Source organism: Myripristis murdjan, chromosome 15 (genome assembly GCF_902150065.1).
Source record: "Myripristis murdjan chromosome 15, fMyrMur1.1, whole genome shotgun sequence".
Taxonomy (NCBI): domain Eukaryota; kingdom Metazoa; phylum Chordata; class Actinopteri; order Holocentriformes; family Holocentridae; genus Myripristis; species Myripristis murdjan.
The window spans coordinates 13399440-13416606 of record NC_043994.1 but is presented as its reverse complement, the minus strand read 5'-3'; the positions used below and the strand labels follow the sequence as shown (position 1 = coordinate 13416606).

The 17167-nt window shown below is 40.3% G+C and overlaps 1 protein-coding gene across 1 annotated transcript in view; it reads right to left on the bottom strand.

Moving 5' to 3' along the window:
* Nucleotides 1–2685: 2685 nt before the first annotated feature.
* grid1a (glutamate receptor, ionotropic, delta 1a) overlaps nt 2686–17167 on the bottom strand; it is a 96332-nt gene continuing 81850 nt past the window's right edge. The window contains exons 11-14 of the mRNA XM_030070845.1: nt 11397–11592; nt 8049–8215; nt 6207–6447; nt 2686–3577 (exon numbers count right to left, since the gene is read on the bottom strand). Coding sequence (XP_029926705.1) covers nt 3140–3577; nt 6207–6447; nt 8049–8215; nt 11397–11592 — 1042 coding nt within the window. The 3' untranslated portion in view covers nt 2686–3139. The remainder of the gene's footprint in view (nt 3578–6206; nt 6448–8048; nt 8216–11396; nt 11593–17167) is intronic.

Below are 17167 nucleotides of genomic sequence, written 5' to 3'. Positions count from 1 at the left end.
TAAAATAATAATAATAAGAATAATAAACAGTCCAAATGAACACACACATTACTGCAAAAGGAATCTCTCAAAGGGTAAGGACAAGTCCTCTGCTATTCTCTCAAAATATTTGTAAAAGTAGAATCAGGTTGGTACTTAGGTTTAAAAAACAGAGTGGAGAGGCTGACCACCCCGACAAAAATAAAGGTTGCAGATCTGGTAGCACACAGAGGAGCATGTGTTGTCAGGGTTCAGTTCAAGACCAACATGTGGCTCCAAAGGTAGGCATCTTAAGAGAAAACAGAGTAAATATTATTTGTCTTAGTGTCCTGTTTTGCCCTGCTGGGAAGCAGAAGCCTATTTGTCAGCCATGTCGGGCAGTCGTTCAGTCAGCAGTTTGTTCCAGATCCGCATAACAGCAGGCCAAATGGTTCATATTGCACATTAATATCTCAAAAAGGTTTTTTTTTTTTTTTTTTTGCATTTCCATGAAATTTTGTGAAGGAATCTTTACACACCTGGAATGTATAAACACTTCTCTCATGGGGCATCTGCGTTCAAAATAATGTGCTTGTTTTCTCTGCATCTTGTCATTGTTCAGTGTGTACAATTTCATTCATTTTGAGACTTTTGAGACAAAAGCCTTTTAAAGCTTCATCAAAGATCAATCACAGGTACAGTGATGTAGCCAGTGAGGTGTTACTGATTTTTCAATCAGTTTATATTTTAATCAAAGCTTGCAACAGGGATACAGTAGTCTGGATCGGAATTGATCCCTTCAAACAGTGGCCTGGTATCTAATGTCCACTGAACGTAGCCCAATTCAGTGAGTGTTTTTGTAAGCTTCTGTGACCGGAAATCTCATAACTTTCCAGTAAATGAACATTGCCCCAAATTCAACAAATGAAAGTCCTAAATGGGAAATGGCATGAATAGTGCATTGTAATTTCGTGGAGCAGTGGGGATAATGAGCCGTACAGTGAAAAAACATCACACCATGACACAGTCTTTGGATGCGGGTTTCTTTGGTCTTGAACATTTGCATCATGCCAATTATGTTCTACCTAATGAAAGTAAATTAAAGTTTATTGCATATTAGTGTCTTTTCTTATAACCTGTAAGTTATTTTATTGAGCTGCATCCTCTCTCTGGTTGAGGCTCTTCTTGTTTTCCTATCTTGGATGACGACAACGCTGTGAGTGCTTCTAATGGATTGTTAAATTACAATTTATTGCTCCTGCTTTCCTTAAGTTATAGTTAAAAGAGGCATTAACCCCCGAGGACATCCTCCTACATCTGCTAGTTTTAATCTACAACAGTACTTGCAGATCTGAACAAATAATAAATTATTTTTTGTCTCGAGGGTCCATTGATTCTATAAACATGCATGCATCTCTTGTAAGAGCTGAAACATTGAAACTGAACATCTAGAGCATTAAATATTAATCAGCAGAGTATCTTAGTCTCTAGATCACTATTTCACCATCTGAGTCAGTAAATCTTTTAAATGCAGGGCTTGGTTGCATGAGGGGAATATTGGGTTTGAGGTTAAAGAGACCTTCTTGGCCAGAGGATTACTCCAATAATCTTGACTGCTAGTAGTGACTGATTCTGTAAATACTTGATGGGGAGAGCTGGCTGACACTGAAAGGCAACAGGTTTGGGAGATTGGCAGGAGGGTGTGGAGTGATTCTCTGTTCATTAAGCATTGTATTGTGCAAGAGGCTTCAGCCGTAGATAACTTAAAATCCTAATAGCTTAAACGTTAGGGTCAGTGTTTTTCAACCCAAAATGGAATAAAATACTGAAACCCATCATTCATAACCATACATAGCACAATTTCACCACTAGTTTACCGCTCTGCTGCAGCATCTTTCAAGCCTTCAACACAATCCAGCATGGCACTCATTTTGGCCTCAAAAACATTTTTGAAAAGGGGAAACTCACAGCACAGTCAAACACATTTGGAAATGGTCCACCCAATTTAACATTTCAGACCTTGGAAACTCTGAAAAATTCAGTTTGTTCTCCTTGAGAGAAATCATTTTTAATCTCAAGCTGACATCATGAATGCCGTGTTGTCCCAGGTCGTAAATCCACAAGAGGTTCCAGTTCACAGCAGGACAGTATGGATGCATACAAAACAGTGTAGTACCATCAATACATGTATAATGGTTTTTAAGGCCAGAAACGGGTGTCCTGTTGGATTATGTTGAAGACCAATAAGAAGCTGCAGCAGAATAGTTTTTTGTCACTAAAGCTACTCATGACGTTATGTATGCACATTTATAAATGATTGCTATGAACATTTTAATATGGTGTGGATTTAAAAATACCAATCCTATTATTTAAGCTTGTAGCGTTGATCCCAAGTGCCTTAATTAACTCTAAACCTCTGTATAAATGCATGTGTTCAGAGGGTTATTGTATTGGATTCTCATATCAAGGCAGTATGTTGGAAATAGTTTTCTTGTTACATATAAGAACCAAAAAAAAAAAAAAAGTATTATTTCTCAAAACATACTTTCTTATCATTTCTTTTAAATGTGTTTTATGTGTTCAAACATGGAGACTGACCAGCCCAGAAACACAAGAATACACACACAACATAACAGTTAACAACTTGAATATGTCTTCAAGCACACGTCTCAGTTTTTCTGACATCTTTTTTTATTTTTCATATGAAACAGATCAATTCTTCCAGTGTCTTTGAAGTGTGAAATGTCTATTTTTATCATGAATTCTCATAGTACATTCAGTTAAATGTTTGAAAGAAAACATCTTTGAACTTGGCACTTAGAAAACAACCACAAAGAATTGTCACCTTTATTCATTTAGAACAAAATTTACAAAGCCATTCAGTCATTTTTTTAATGCTTTTGTATCAGTTTTTTAAACTCAACTTTTGAGAATATTCAAAATACACTTTTTTTTTTTAATGTTGCCTCTCTCTCTCTTTGTACTTACAAATATGTACATTAAAGTTTTTTTTTTATTTTTTTTTTATTGTCCTATCATATTTTGTCTCACTGGTTCTTCTTCACAGGTAATAAAAATCTGTTTTTGTCCATGTTTTATTTATATCCTCCACACCATTCGAACATCATGTAGCTCCCCACTGTCCCTTTTGAGCGTCAGTGTCTGTGATTGTTCAGCGTGCTCAGATGGACGTCCCATGACTGGGCTCAATGGCTTCTGGGATGGGTCCTCCTGGCACTGACTGGAAGGACATTGGCATGGGAGTCTTGACTGGGCTCTGTCGGAAGAGCCCCCCGTTGGGTGCCCTGTGTTTGCAGCGGATAGAGGGCATGGTGGCACTGCTGAGGGGCAGGGGCAGGGTCCTGCCAGCGGCTGCGCCCAGTGTCCTTCCTGCTCCATGACCCTCCTGGAGGAATGTGGTCACAGATAGCGGTGGCCCCCCTCGATGGGCTGGGTAGTCCCGTGCAGACAGGGCCTCCAGGGACTGGCTGGGCTGCATGCTGCCAATGTCCAGGGCAGAGATCTCGATAGACTGGCCGGGTAGCTGCTTGTGGGCCAAATCCTCGTCCAGGAGACTGTTCAAACGCTGGTGGACCTGTTCCAGGTTCACTTCTTTGTCCTGGAGATATATAAATAGAGAAGGAGAGAGAGAGAGGGAGAACGGCAAAAGGCAGAGCCACAGAGAGTGGGTGGAACAAAAGAAACCAACAATAGTGGATAGAGGAAGGAAGGAGGAATATAAAAGTAATTATCCAGGTGGAATATAAAATAAGAATGAAGAATAAAAGTAGAGAATGAATGCACAGCAAGAAAATTAAGAAGATAAAATAATGAATTTGAACAGACAGAAGATAGAGGAGGAAGAGAAGACAGAGAAATATGAGTTACAAACAGTTGTTTTACTGTCATTAGCAGTTAGCTACATGAAAGGCATTCAACTCAATCACTATGCAGTTAGGGAAAGCTTAACATACCTCTACATCTGTTTATTACATTGTCAGCTTGAAGGAAGCTGAAATAATTATAAATCGGCTTATTTCAGCTTCATTCAAGACATCAAACATTCAGTCAACAATAAGGTAGCATTACAAGCAGCCCACATCAAGACATGGTGTTGAGACATTACCTTCAAACTCTCTGAATCTCAAATATGGGATTGTAAAAGGTAATGTCTGCAACTTTTCAAATGAACTTTAAGAAAGATGTCTCTTCATGCAAGAGTGTTTGAGTTTTCTTTACAGTAAGGTGTCCATGCACCGCAGCGACTCAATTGCATAAAGAGCATCTGTTGTTCACAAGACAGGCTCTAATGGACGCAAAAACCAGATGAATCAGTCTTCATGAGACAAGGCGATACAAAGAAAGTCAAAAGAGTTCAATTATATTATATTATATTATTTTATAAAAACAATAATTCCAATTCTTTGCCTTTGTCTTTGGAGAAACAGGTATCAGTTTGGCAACATAAAAATGAAAGAGGAGAGGGAGAAGCCAAATAAAGACCATGTGATTCAAAATCAGATTGAATTTCCCCAAGAAAAGTCTTTTGGCTGCACCCTGCCCTCCATAACTGCAATACCATTCCATTCTATCCCCATGCACCCATCAACTGGAGCCATACTGAAGACGCACGAGACAAAAAAGCCAAGTAACAGGAGGGACCATGAGGTGAGATGTGCAGTGAGGAGTGAGGTGAGATGAACAGTGGAAGTGGAATCTACAACTGCCCAGCCCCATGCCCCGCCCCCTCCGTCTGACACAGCCAATGACCATCCAGTATGACAGGCCTCTCCTGACCTGTGTCAAGAGCCTCTGCCTCCTCCCAGTCTCTCTCTCTGTCTGTCCATATGTCCCGCCTCCCTTCGGGTGAAGCACTTGTTATGTCATTATATGTCAATGGACCAGAAACCCTTTCCAGACTGAAATCCTTAGTCACCTGCTGGAGATCATAGACAACCAGACATAACCAACAGGGTCCCTTATTTATCTGGACATTGACATATAATTGCAATAAGTTGTCACTCAGGTGAAATGACTTGTAAGTATATAGGGATGCAGTTAGTTTTCATTTGAAATGGCTGTCATAATACCTCCATATGCTTGTGCTGTCATGGGGGGGACCACTAATATTTCCAGCAATTAAATACATGTCTAGAAACACAGTAATGATGGAGTACATTACCATGATAGTGTTCAAAAACACCTCGTAGTCTAATACTCCATTAATAATCAGACAGTGCATGTTTGGTACGCTACTGTGTGTCTCACATGACAGCAATATGTGGTCATTATGAGAGCAGCTGCACACAAAAGACTGACTCTTAACCTGACATCAACACCAGTAACTCAAACTCTCATGTGCATCAAAAACTGGCATGAGTGATGTTTGATTTACTGTCTGCTGACAGTTTTCAGGATAGGACTGGAACTTGAATCAGAGTCCTCATCCAGTGGCTCTTATTGCATTATTGGGCTGTCAAGTCAAACAGGCAGGTCAAGGCTTAGATTATGCAGCATCCGCTTTTGCTCACACTTTAGTTTAGGGATCCATCTCAAGCCTTAGTTGCCTGGACACCTCATGCAGAGGGGGCTGCTCAGTCGATTGCAGCTACATTAAGTCAGAGCTCTAGAGCGTTAAGACTTGAATGGATTAGCTAAAGAGAGCTATTGTACAACTGAAGCACTCACTGACCCAGAAGTACAATTTCAGTATATGGTGTTGAATTTACCACACTACCACACTATATTTACTGTTATCATTCCAACTGTGGTTCTCTCCCATTGTCAACAATGATAATGATACTGAATCCCTGTTTTAGCAAAATGTGTAAGCAATTAATTATATTTATATATTTTTTGTTAAAAATCATTGAGAGAGAATCACAGTAATTATTTATGAGAGAGAAGCCTCAGAGAAGTCCCTAACGAAGCACCCCAACCTCTCTCCCAACATGAGAAGGAATGAATAGATCACATGATGTTTGGACTATCATTGTCAGGGCACAGGGGCACACCTATTATAACTGGGTGTACTGCAGCTCTACTAAATCGGGGCTGGCGTCAGCGCCTGCTGGATCCATAAAGTAGAGTGTGGCAGTGGCATCTCTGGGCAGGACCGGGGGGCCCGGGGGTCTGGGTCTTGACCGGGGCCTTGGTGGGGCTGGGAGGCCCGTGGTGGCCACCACGGCCCGGTTCTGGGCTAGCAGGCTTGGGCCTGGGCCCTGGCCCGACGAGTTGTCAGTGGTCACCTCTTTGGGCTGCTCTCTCCGGCAGTGGTTGCTGTTCCACCAGGTCTCCAGGGCTGCCACCAGGAGGGCCAGCAGGAGCCCTGCTGCCAGGATGCAGAAGACACCGGCAAAGCTGTGAAGCCTCAACGCTCGTCCCTCTGGCTGGGCATCTGCATGGCTGTCCAGGTCACAGCGACCTTTCCTTGGCCACCACTTCTGCTTCAGGATGTCCAGGTCTCCCTTCTCCTGAAGCTCCAAGATCCTGGGAAGGAAAAAGAGAATCTATGTGACTCTAGCATAAAGGTTTACACTAGGTTGTAATGAAACAATTACACTGGAAGCTAGGTAAATGCTTGTAAAGCACCAAAGCAGATAGCATAAAAAACCTGAGGAATCAAACTGCAAAATATGGGAAGTGGAACAGATTGGAGAAAACTGAATACCAATTGCATGGGCAAATAATGGATGAAAATTACAGACCCAATAATATAGTAATAGATACATAGAGAAACATTTGATGACTCTGCCATGACTAGAATTACTTGATAATACGCACTCTAATTATGTCACTAATCTGACTGAGGCCATAACATTAGTCAAAGAAAGAGGGGAAAATGAGTTTCTGACAGGACAAACAGCATCTAAAATGCACACAGTTCATTTCTTTGCATTGAATCACAGCTCATGGCCTCTTAGCTGGTAGAATGCTATTGAATGCTGGAGTTTGTTTAGCAGCAGATGGGAAAGATGTGTTATTGACTCATAGCTGCAAGAATCACTAAATGTTAACAAAAGCTGTGAGAGCAGTTCTGCGCAAACAAAGAAAAATACGGAAAGGAAAACAGTAACAGTTTCAGAATAAATGAGTTTTGTGCTAAGCTGTACAAGCGTTGCCACAGAGATGAGCAAATGCTACAGTCCAACCATTAGTTAGCGTACAGAGAGCAGGGAGAGGGAAGGGAAGAATGGATGGATGGATGTTGAGGAGAATGATGATGGCTGACTGGAAACTGAAGCGAGACAGTGAATCTCTCCCACTGAAGTGGCTGGGATTTCCACACAGTCATTATTCAAGCTCTTCAACAGTGACTGGCACAGACATGTTTGCACACAAACATTCATTCCGAGAAAAAAGGAAAAAAGCACACATGCGCACACACACACATACACACACACACACACACATACACACACACACACACACACACACACACATGCACGCACACACACAAATCCACACAAACACACAAACACACAGTGCCACTACTTTTCACATACATCCATTTAGACACTGTGAAACATCACAACCACATATCCCTTCACATATTTCCACTTTGTTTTCTGCCATAAAGCTAGTGTATTAAAGATCTTTTACCAAGGCCCTGTTTACGGTTTGCAGGTTTATCAATCCGTGAACCCACAAAGTCTTGAATTTATATTTCACTTGGCAGAGAAATGTATGTGTCCCTGATCTGAAATACAGGGGCTGGTGTATCAATCTTTTCAGAGTGCACTGCAAATGTTTTGAGCAACATATGTCTGGTGTTGTTTGGGCAAAACAATTGGCAATTTATCAGCAAATATAGACTGTGAAACAGTACAGTAGCACTGCTCACACCACTTTTTCTGTCCAAGATAAATTGTGATGAGAAAACATCCTGGTTGCTAGTATCTTTTACTTTTTTAATTCACATTACATTATACTGCATTATGACAACATTAATTAACATCAACATTACACCTCATGCAGTGGAATAAAATAAGAAAAATATGTAGGCTGTTACAAAATAGGTAAATATTAGGTGATGATTTCACTAGCTGCAACAGTATTCTGTACAGTAGCCTATATGTGTGCACACGTACTTCTGAGAGAAGAGGTCTCGGTAGGGACTGCCATGCTGCAGGGCCATGCCGTAGCCTCTGGTGCTCATGCTGTTTCCTGTTACTGTCAGCGTGCAGTCGTCGTCTGTCAGAGCAGCATACTCCACCACCGCCATGTCCCACAGAAAGGCAAAGGACTCCCTCTTTGCCTGGATAGTGCAACACAAATGCACACACAAACATACACACACATGACAGTTACATGAAGGCAAGTGTAAGAAGCAGAATGACCCTCTCTGAGACGCTTGGTTGAACCTCCCTGGAATGAGAGGATGTTCCTGTTTGGTTGTTCAGACAGCTGTTTAACAGTTTGGATTCACTTATGGGAGAGCGAGGATCATTTTCTGCTACATATGGACAAGCAAAAACATGTACATCAACATTTGCATAGACATCCAAACATATCATGTTTGTAATCAGAATGAAATCAAAAAATTACTTTTTCACCTTGTTTGGCAACTCTCCATATGATAGTACACTGCCAGTGAATGGAAAAAAGACAACAACCCTGTAACCTACGGTATGGAAAATTACTGTAATTTTAGCAGCTACTGTATGGACTACATAGGAATTCTGCACCATCACAGATGTTAGAACAAGCCCTCCACTGCTCTGATCATATAAGCTGTGTTAGGTTGAGTAGTAGCTAAGGCTGCACGATGTAACGATATTATATCAATATCGTCACATGAGACTATTTATTGTCTAGGGTTGTTGGATATCGTGATCTCACATAAGCCTTGTCCATTTTGGTGTTGAAGGCTGCAACACAGTAAAGAGATGGCATTTTCTGATCTCGACTGGTGAAGCTGTTATGTTATTTGTCTCTACCTGCTTGGTCATTTTTCATTACTGATGATTATTTATCAAAAATCTCTTGTGTTTAAACATCTTATCAAAGCACCAGTATTCCTATATTATCATTACAATACTGATATTGAGGTTTTTGGTCAAACATATCGTGATATTTGATTTTGTCCATATTGCTCAGCCCTAGAAGTAGGCACATAACTTTCCCAAACCACTATTTTAATTTTCTCTCTATTTGTCTGGTTAATTATTGTTGGCAGGGATTAACAATTTACACTTGGGAAACCAGGCATGCATTGTAAGAATTTGTGCATAGCGGATTGCCCAGAATTGTTTTTTCTCTGTGCTATCAATTGTTGTTTGTACTGAGCCTGTAAGTGTGGACAAATTATGTTTTTTTTTTCTACCTACTTTAAGTCCTGCTTACCCCTGAAGTTTTATGGACTCAATCAAAGTTTGGGTAAGTGTCTCACAAACTGTTACAGTGATCAAAGCCTTAGACAATGTCCATGAGTAGCTTGTCTCTTGAAAAAAACCTGCAGCTTCACAACTTCACAAAAAAAAACAAAAAAAACACGAGTGACAGCATGGTATGGTAGTATATGGGAGTTCACCTCTGAAAATCCTGTTTCCTTTTTACTGAGACCCAGTGGTGGTGTCCCGGTGCTGAAATTTATTCATTTTATGGAATTCGTGACTGTGCATGCTGCATTTTGTGAAGAGGTTTTCATAGTCAATTGCTTCACCAACCACACTGGGTACGAGATGGGCTTCACTGCCTGGGTTATTGCCCAATCTGCCTACTTTGAACAGTCCCTCCCCATGAAATGTTCAGTCTCAGCATGCTGTTTCATATTGAACTGCTGAGGAGGGACATGCTACAGTATCAGTTCTATGTGACTTTATTCACAAGGCTCACTGCCACTTAGGCTAAAAACCACTAGCCTATGTCAAACACTTACGCACAGCATGAAGAATGACAAAAATCCATGCAGACTGACAGAAACTTTTCACAGCAGTGGCTGAGGTTTTCAGTACAACTGAAACTAAGCAACATTTTCTTAATTGGGGTTGGGGAATAATGAGCTGTTGGGCCAATGGCATGGCACCTTCGTCCCTGGGGTGTTCCTACTTGCTATTTCTTCCAAAATAATTCTGCGCTGTCAGTGAATAAAACGGTGAATGGCCTTTTTGTGTCATATATAATTTGGACTGCAGGTCCTGAAGTTCACCACCCCTTAATAAACGAATGAATGAATGAATACTAAAACTGAGAGAAAAAAAAAGTTTAACAAGCATGCACAAACGAATATTCAGGATAAAGTCAGAGTAACATGCAGTAGTATATTTTGGTGGTTCACTGGATATGAGCACCACTGTATTTAAGTGATTAACTATTTTCGTTTGTGAATTAAATGGCCTCTCACTACAGTTGGGAGTGAAATCTGAGAAGAGCTGTTTTCCTTTGATGCACATATCTGTACATGTGGCCTGATGGCGTGCAACAACATGCAATTAGCTGCTCAGATAATAAGACAGTTTCATGGCAAGTGTGTATGTTTATAGACAGCTCAGTGCCAAATTGCTTTAATTATAAGTGATGCCTCTGTCTGCATTGTGAACATGACGGTGTGTATATCTGTATAGGTGTGTGTGTGTGTGTGTGTGTGTGTGTGTGAGAGAGAGAGAGAGAGAGAGAGAGAGAGAGAGAGAGAGAGAGAGAGAGAGAGAGAGAATACATAAAATATTCATTCCAGTAGCACCCTGAATTTGTGTTAATCAAGAGCAATTAAATAAACCCCACAATTCAATAGATTAAAACTCCCACACCTCAATAAATCAGGGCCAGTTATTATTTCTCTGTGAACATGAGTTTGTTCCTAACTGGTCCTGACTCTGTTAAAGTGACACTTAATTAAAATCAAGGATAGACTTCTCAGCATTTGTTCCCACTTTTGTCTGGAAAGGTATTTACTTACAAGCACTGACAATTTGTGGAAATCAAAGTAATGTATCCCTGTTGTTGACTGCTGCTAAATCAAAACAGCTTAACCAATACCTTGCAATACCTTTTTCTTCAATGTGTCAAATGAAACACTTTGTGAAACACTTCACACGACTTAAACCACAACTAATTTGATAAATTTGAAATTTATCATTGTATAGCTTCAATTAATTTCTCTCACAAAAGTACCAAATGATGTTTAAGCGCATAGATATTTTTTAATGTTTGATTTAATTTAATTTAATTTAATTTAATTTAATTTAATTTAATTTAATTTAATTTCAGCTTGTGGAGCCTTCACCAAACCAAAAACATAACAATGACCAAGTCCAGTATTTGCACTGCATTTAATGGATTACTTTGGAAGATGTTATGACCCCTCATGTGCCTGATCCTAAGACAAAATCAACGTTATACTGGACTACTAGGTAAAAGCACACATGACTAATTGTAAGTTCAACTGCATTCAAGTTCAACATTCTGCGTGTTAACACACAGGCCAATGAAGCAGTCACCTTCTTGATGCCCTCTGATGGGCTGGAGACGGAGTTCTCATGGCCGTTGTTCTTGTTGATGGTCCTCCAGAGCTCAGCAAAGGTGCTGTCCTGCTCCAGCGGGTTGGTGCCTTTGGCTCGGAAATATTCGTACACAGCCGAGTCCCGTACTGTTCCGTACACCAGGTCCACCTGCTTGGACAGGTCCTGGAAAGACCTGGAGTCAGAGATGCATAGGCAATAAGTTAGTTTATGAGCTTGAAAAACATGGGGATTGGAAAAGACACACAACTGTGAGAATCATTTTCCTTTCATTTTGTCTCAGCTGGAGAGCTGCCATGACTAAGAGCAGGAAGTTTATGTATTGTGGAAATTAAAGCTAGAAGACATTAATGAGAAAAACACACTATGGAATACCTTGTGCATTAATTTCTACATGATTTCAATTTAAGAGCATAGCATGTTACAAATATTCTGTTATATATCAGCAATGATATTACACCGTGGGCTTATTTTCAGCATGCATACGTAATTGATTGTCAGTGTTGTCTGCGTGCAAAGTTGCTACTGCTTGCAATATGTTAACCTGTAAAATTGTTAACATGTAAAATTCCTAAATAGCTGTTGTATAAAGTGAGAACTGTGAGAATGGCATAGAGTGAGAGTTCACACCTTAACAAGTAAACATGTATGATACAGACGCTCCTTCAACTCCAAGATACAATACAATACAATACAATACAACTTTATTTGTATAGCACATTTAAAAAGAACCACGGGGGTAGCCAAAGTGCTGCACAGTAAAAACATATAGATAAAACATCATTCCCTCTATGTTTCATCACATTCAGAGGTGGTGCAGCAGTTAGGCTGGTTCGGAGCTTTAAAATGTGATTTTAATTAAAACGCCTCCATCAAGCAAAAAAATGTGATGTTTTTGAACACAGTACGAAGTATGCATCTTCCCTCCAGGTTTTGTCAAGTTCAGCAAGTGGAGAAGTTACATCTAATGGACAGATATAGTGCAATCTATTGCCATGTCCCCATTTTTGTAGCCCACTAGAAAAACTACAGATACGTCATGATTCAAGTAATTTCAAATACAAGACAAGTAGCAAACCAATCAATGCCCTGTCAGCAAAATCACATAAATATGCACCAAGGGGTCATGGCATGAGGGATGAGGGATCTTGGCCTGTTAACTGCTGGATTATATGAGATTAACCTTGAGTGCTGGTAGCTGCCATAATTAACAACAGACACACAAACTGTTCTGATTATGTTGGTGAACCCAGATAAACTTTCCCAAATTGCCGCCTTTTCTACCAGAGGCAGATTATGAGTGTAACACAGTTTTTGCTAAGTTCCTGCAGGACGTAGATTTAACATATGCTGATGTTATGCACTGCATGTGGGTGGCAAACAATGTGGGCTCCTTGAGGCTGTATGTTGTATGCCTTCATTGCTGTAGAGATAATTGCCAGTTTTGTACAACAATGTTTTTGCTAAATGGCAATATGCCTCTAATTAGAGTTTGCTTCCAATGTAATTTGAACCGCAATCTGCCAAGAAAATTATCTAATTCCTTGACTGGAGTTAGGCTGGTATATCTGACATGTTGGTCCTTGCATTTGCTACATTTCATCAGTAAATCAACATGCTGGAGTGACACTGGAATGTGTACATAGCTAAGATTGTCTTCTATCCAATTACCTAAATGGTGAGAAAATCGAATAGCTCATCTAAAGGTAACAACACCAGGCTAATTCAGCCATTTAATTAGCAGTGTATCTGGTATGGTTGTAAGAAAAAAAAAACATTAAAAGGCAAGTGAGTGAGAGAAACAATTGATTAGGTATTTCATGGCTTCCGGCTCATTCGATGGGATGGAACTACGAGCCAGTAACTCCGCTGGATTCCAGTGTGAAATATTCTGATTTAATTTATGTAACAGCCTACAAACAAATCACAGTATAATGTGCATCACCAAGATTATCTTCCAAATGTAACCATGAGGCTCACACACATAAAGGACAAACAAAAGTGGACAACATGTTTAACACGCGTTTCCTAACGAGCACAAAACCCACACGGGACACAGATGTTTCAGTCCATGTTTTGTTGAAAGCCATGGGCTGAAAGGTCAATGACCAAGTCTGCTGTCTGATCCACAGAAAGTACATTTTGGTGGGTTTTATGGTTTGATTTGGTTATAGATTTAGTTTTACTGCATATGAGCCAAGTTTAGAAAAGGTATCGCTTTATTTGGACAGTCCAGTGCCAAATGTGCAATTTAGTATCAACTCCGTATATAAGTAAAGTCAGCTGATAGTCAGGTGATATCAAGTTGAATATTTACATTGGACAGGTTGATATGACGTTAAAGGCAGAATGAGTATGATGTTCCCTAAAAAAAAGCAATATATGGACTCTTACAAAAATAATCCCTCTCAGTCATCAGTTATGACCCAGTGGAAGTGTGTGTTGGTGTGTGTGTCTGCAGAGACCTTGCCCTCTGCCTGGATTGTTTTGCTGAGCTCAGGACTGTTCTGGGCGTCTGCCTTTGGGCAGTGGGTGTGTAGCTTCCAGCCAATTACAGTGAGCAGTGCCAGATTGATTGCATGACGTCCAATAGGAAGCTACAAAAATCGCGGACGCAGAAAAGGGAAATATAGCGAGGCGATACACCAAGTGGACAAAGCCTGTTGGCTTTCACCTGCTGGCGAGCACTGAAGGAGAGGATGAGGATGAAGAGCAGTGCGGTGTTGGCCTGTTTTCTGTTGGACAGGTAGGTGCTGGAGGGCCAAATGCTTTTTTCCCAGAATGGTGACTGAATGTTTTACATTTTGGGCTGTCTTTTCATTTTGTTGTCATCCTAAGAAACGAACTTTGAATGTTGTGTTTACAAACTGCAGACGACAAATCCTACCCATTCTGCCTCTCAGTATCTACACTGATGTACCTGTGAAACTTGATGAGTAAAGCTGAAACTAAGCTGAATATTAAAGATTCAATCAGTAATATGAACTGTTTAATAACATTTACTGGCAACCAGGAGAACTAAAACAACAACTGGGCAACTGTGATATCTATTGCAAGCCTCAGCTCAGCGACAGGCTCCACTTCAACCTCTATCTTGGAAATACAAATATTACTGATTAAACCTTTGACATTGGACACTTCCAAATATAATATAGTTGCGATGTCCCATTTTACCAATTACCAGTAAGACAGGACCAACCATATTTAAAGTAGGAATTCATACAAGGGATAATCATCATCATCTCCTTCACATCTCTCTCTCTCTCTCTCTGTGTGTCACTCGCCCTCCTTTTCTTTTCTTTAGCACTGCAACCTACCCTTTGAGGACTCCAGATCAATACAGAGAGGTCAAACCCTTAGCCCTCTGTTCATTAGCCATAATGGACGAAGACTGAAAGAAGGGCTGCATGCACGTCCACGACCACTCACACATATACTACACTTCCCTCTTCCTTTCTCTTTCTCAAAGACAAACACGCCTAGGCCACGCTTATTCCCCAAACACTACACACACATACACACATTCACACACTTAGACCAATCAACCTTCCAGTCTCAAGTAATCTTTTATTTGTAGTGTTCGCTAAGGTCTTGTATGAATCAAAGGAACTCGTAATGAGGCGCTACGGTTCTTTATGGTTGCTTGGCAATGGCCGTGTCCAGCTTGGTAAATATTATGTCCTGATATGGATAAGATGATTTAGCACTAACCCACCACAGCAACTGCAGAGTGCATTTCTGGATATTCAAGTGTAACAGTTATAGCCACTGCAGCCGGTTTGTTTAAATTAATATTGATTCATGTGATATCTGAGAGGCTCAAAGTCATACAGACGTGTTAATGAAATCAATTGATTGTTCTTGCAGAACCAGATTTAAAAAGCCTTTTGTGTGTCTTTCCAGGTACATTCTGCCCTGTTGCAACAGGTGCAACAGTCTGGAAACCCAGTTTGCCCATCATCTGAAATGCATGTTTCATGCCGACGCAATGTTTCCCTCCTGTATGCGTATGCATTTAAAGGAGATAATAATACTAGGGGATATGATAAATGTGGTTGATCAGACACTCTCAATGACAGCTTTGATGAAGCTCTCCTATTTCTTTGGACTTCTGGCTTTACTGGATGGAAAAAAATCTGAGGTTTCTGTTTCTGCTTTGCTTCCACTTGCCCTGCAGAATATATTTCCTCATGAGAAAACGTGAAGATAAAAAATGAGTGGTTGGCGAAATATGGAGCTCTTGGAGGCAATATGCAATCATCCTCTGGAAGAGGCTTGTATAAGTCCTGTGCAGTTGATGATCGATGATTAACAAGTTGTGCAATCTTGTTCAAATTCTGATGCACAACAAAATGACAGCATGGTGGGTGGCTCCCGCACATTTTCCCCCAATAATAGGAGACCTTCCTCCAGGCTTTTCTACTCTCTATGCAAGAGAAACTTTGGGAACAAGGTTACTAGGTCCTATTCAATATCTTTTGTTTTTTTCACTATTGAAAAAAGAACCATACATTACTGACAGCTGTCTGGAGAGGCTTCAGGTTTGATTCAAGTCCCCGTTATGTTTGCTGATTGAACTTTTACTCAGATTGATGTTGGGTGGAGAAATGTTTGGTCTAAGATGAGGTCAGCTTTGACCAAGGTCAACACAATTGGCCTCTTCTCAAAGCCTAGGCTGCAGCTGAAGAAGGATGCGTCCTTGGTAGCACTGCACTACGAAGGATATGAAGGTTTCTCTTTTTAAATGGTCGATCAAAAGACCGGATGTTTGTGTCACCAAAGTACGTCATCGGAAATATTCCAGGGTGCCTGTACTTAGTATGTTACATGTATTTCAATGACGTTCAGCCAGCACTTACTGTTTTATCAACGATGTCCTTCAGGTTATCAAGTTATCTGTAATGTATTTATTGAAAGTGATAGATTTAGCTAGCTAGAAAAACATTTTCTTAACATATTCATACTTGCCTGTAGTAGGGTATGAACGTCTCTGGCATTATGCATATAGAAATACATATCAGAGGTGCGATTTTACATAGTATTTTAATGATTAATTCCACCAGAACTACCACATTTGTGCTAGCTGCAATTCTTGTGCTTTTTTTTTTTTTTTTTTTTAAGGGGGACTAAATTGGATTAACCCTATTCGGTGCAACAAATCTATCATAGGAGAGTCAGTGAAATGTCAATCAAGCATGGTCTGTTTACACCCTGACAGTCACTTCTGTTGTCTGATGCTGGCTAATCAGCCAACTTAACTGAAAACATCTGTGTGGGTGCCTGGGGAATTTAACAGCGGAGTCTATTACCTTGAAAAGTGTCCTCAACTTCTAAACATTTTCTTTTTTATATTAGGTGGGACCTTTAAGACTTGTATTTTTCAAGCTCCATTCATCCATTCCACCTAATGAACGCCAGTTACCAACAAATGAATCCCAGACATACTACTTAAGTTACAATTGATTAAGTCGACATAGAAGGATAAGTACAGTATGTGTCCTTAATGTTTTTTTTCTCACGATCTGACTTCAGTGTCTTTAACCCCCACCTCAATCAGTGTGATTGCAGTCATTTGCCCCTGAGATTTGAAGAGGCGTTAAACTGCACTAAAATGATCTAAAAAAGATATCCGTCCTTATAATTGCAAATTCAAACACACTTACTCATGCTGACTTAGGTCCAATGTACACCACATACAGTATAAAGTACACACTTGTCCATTTAGGCAGGTACACCCACAAACACCCACA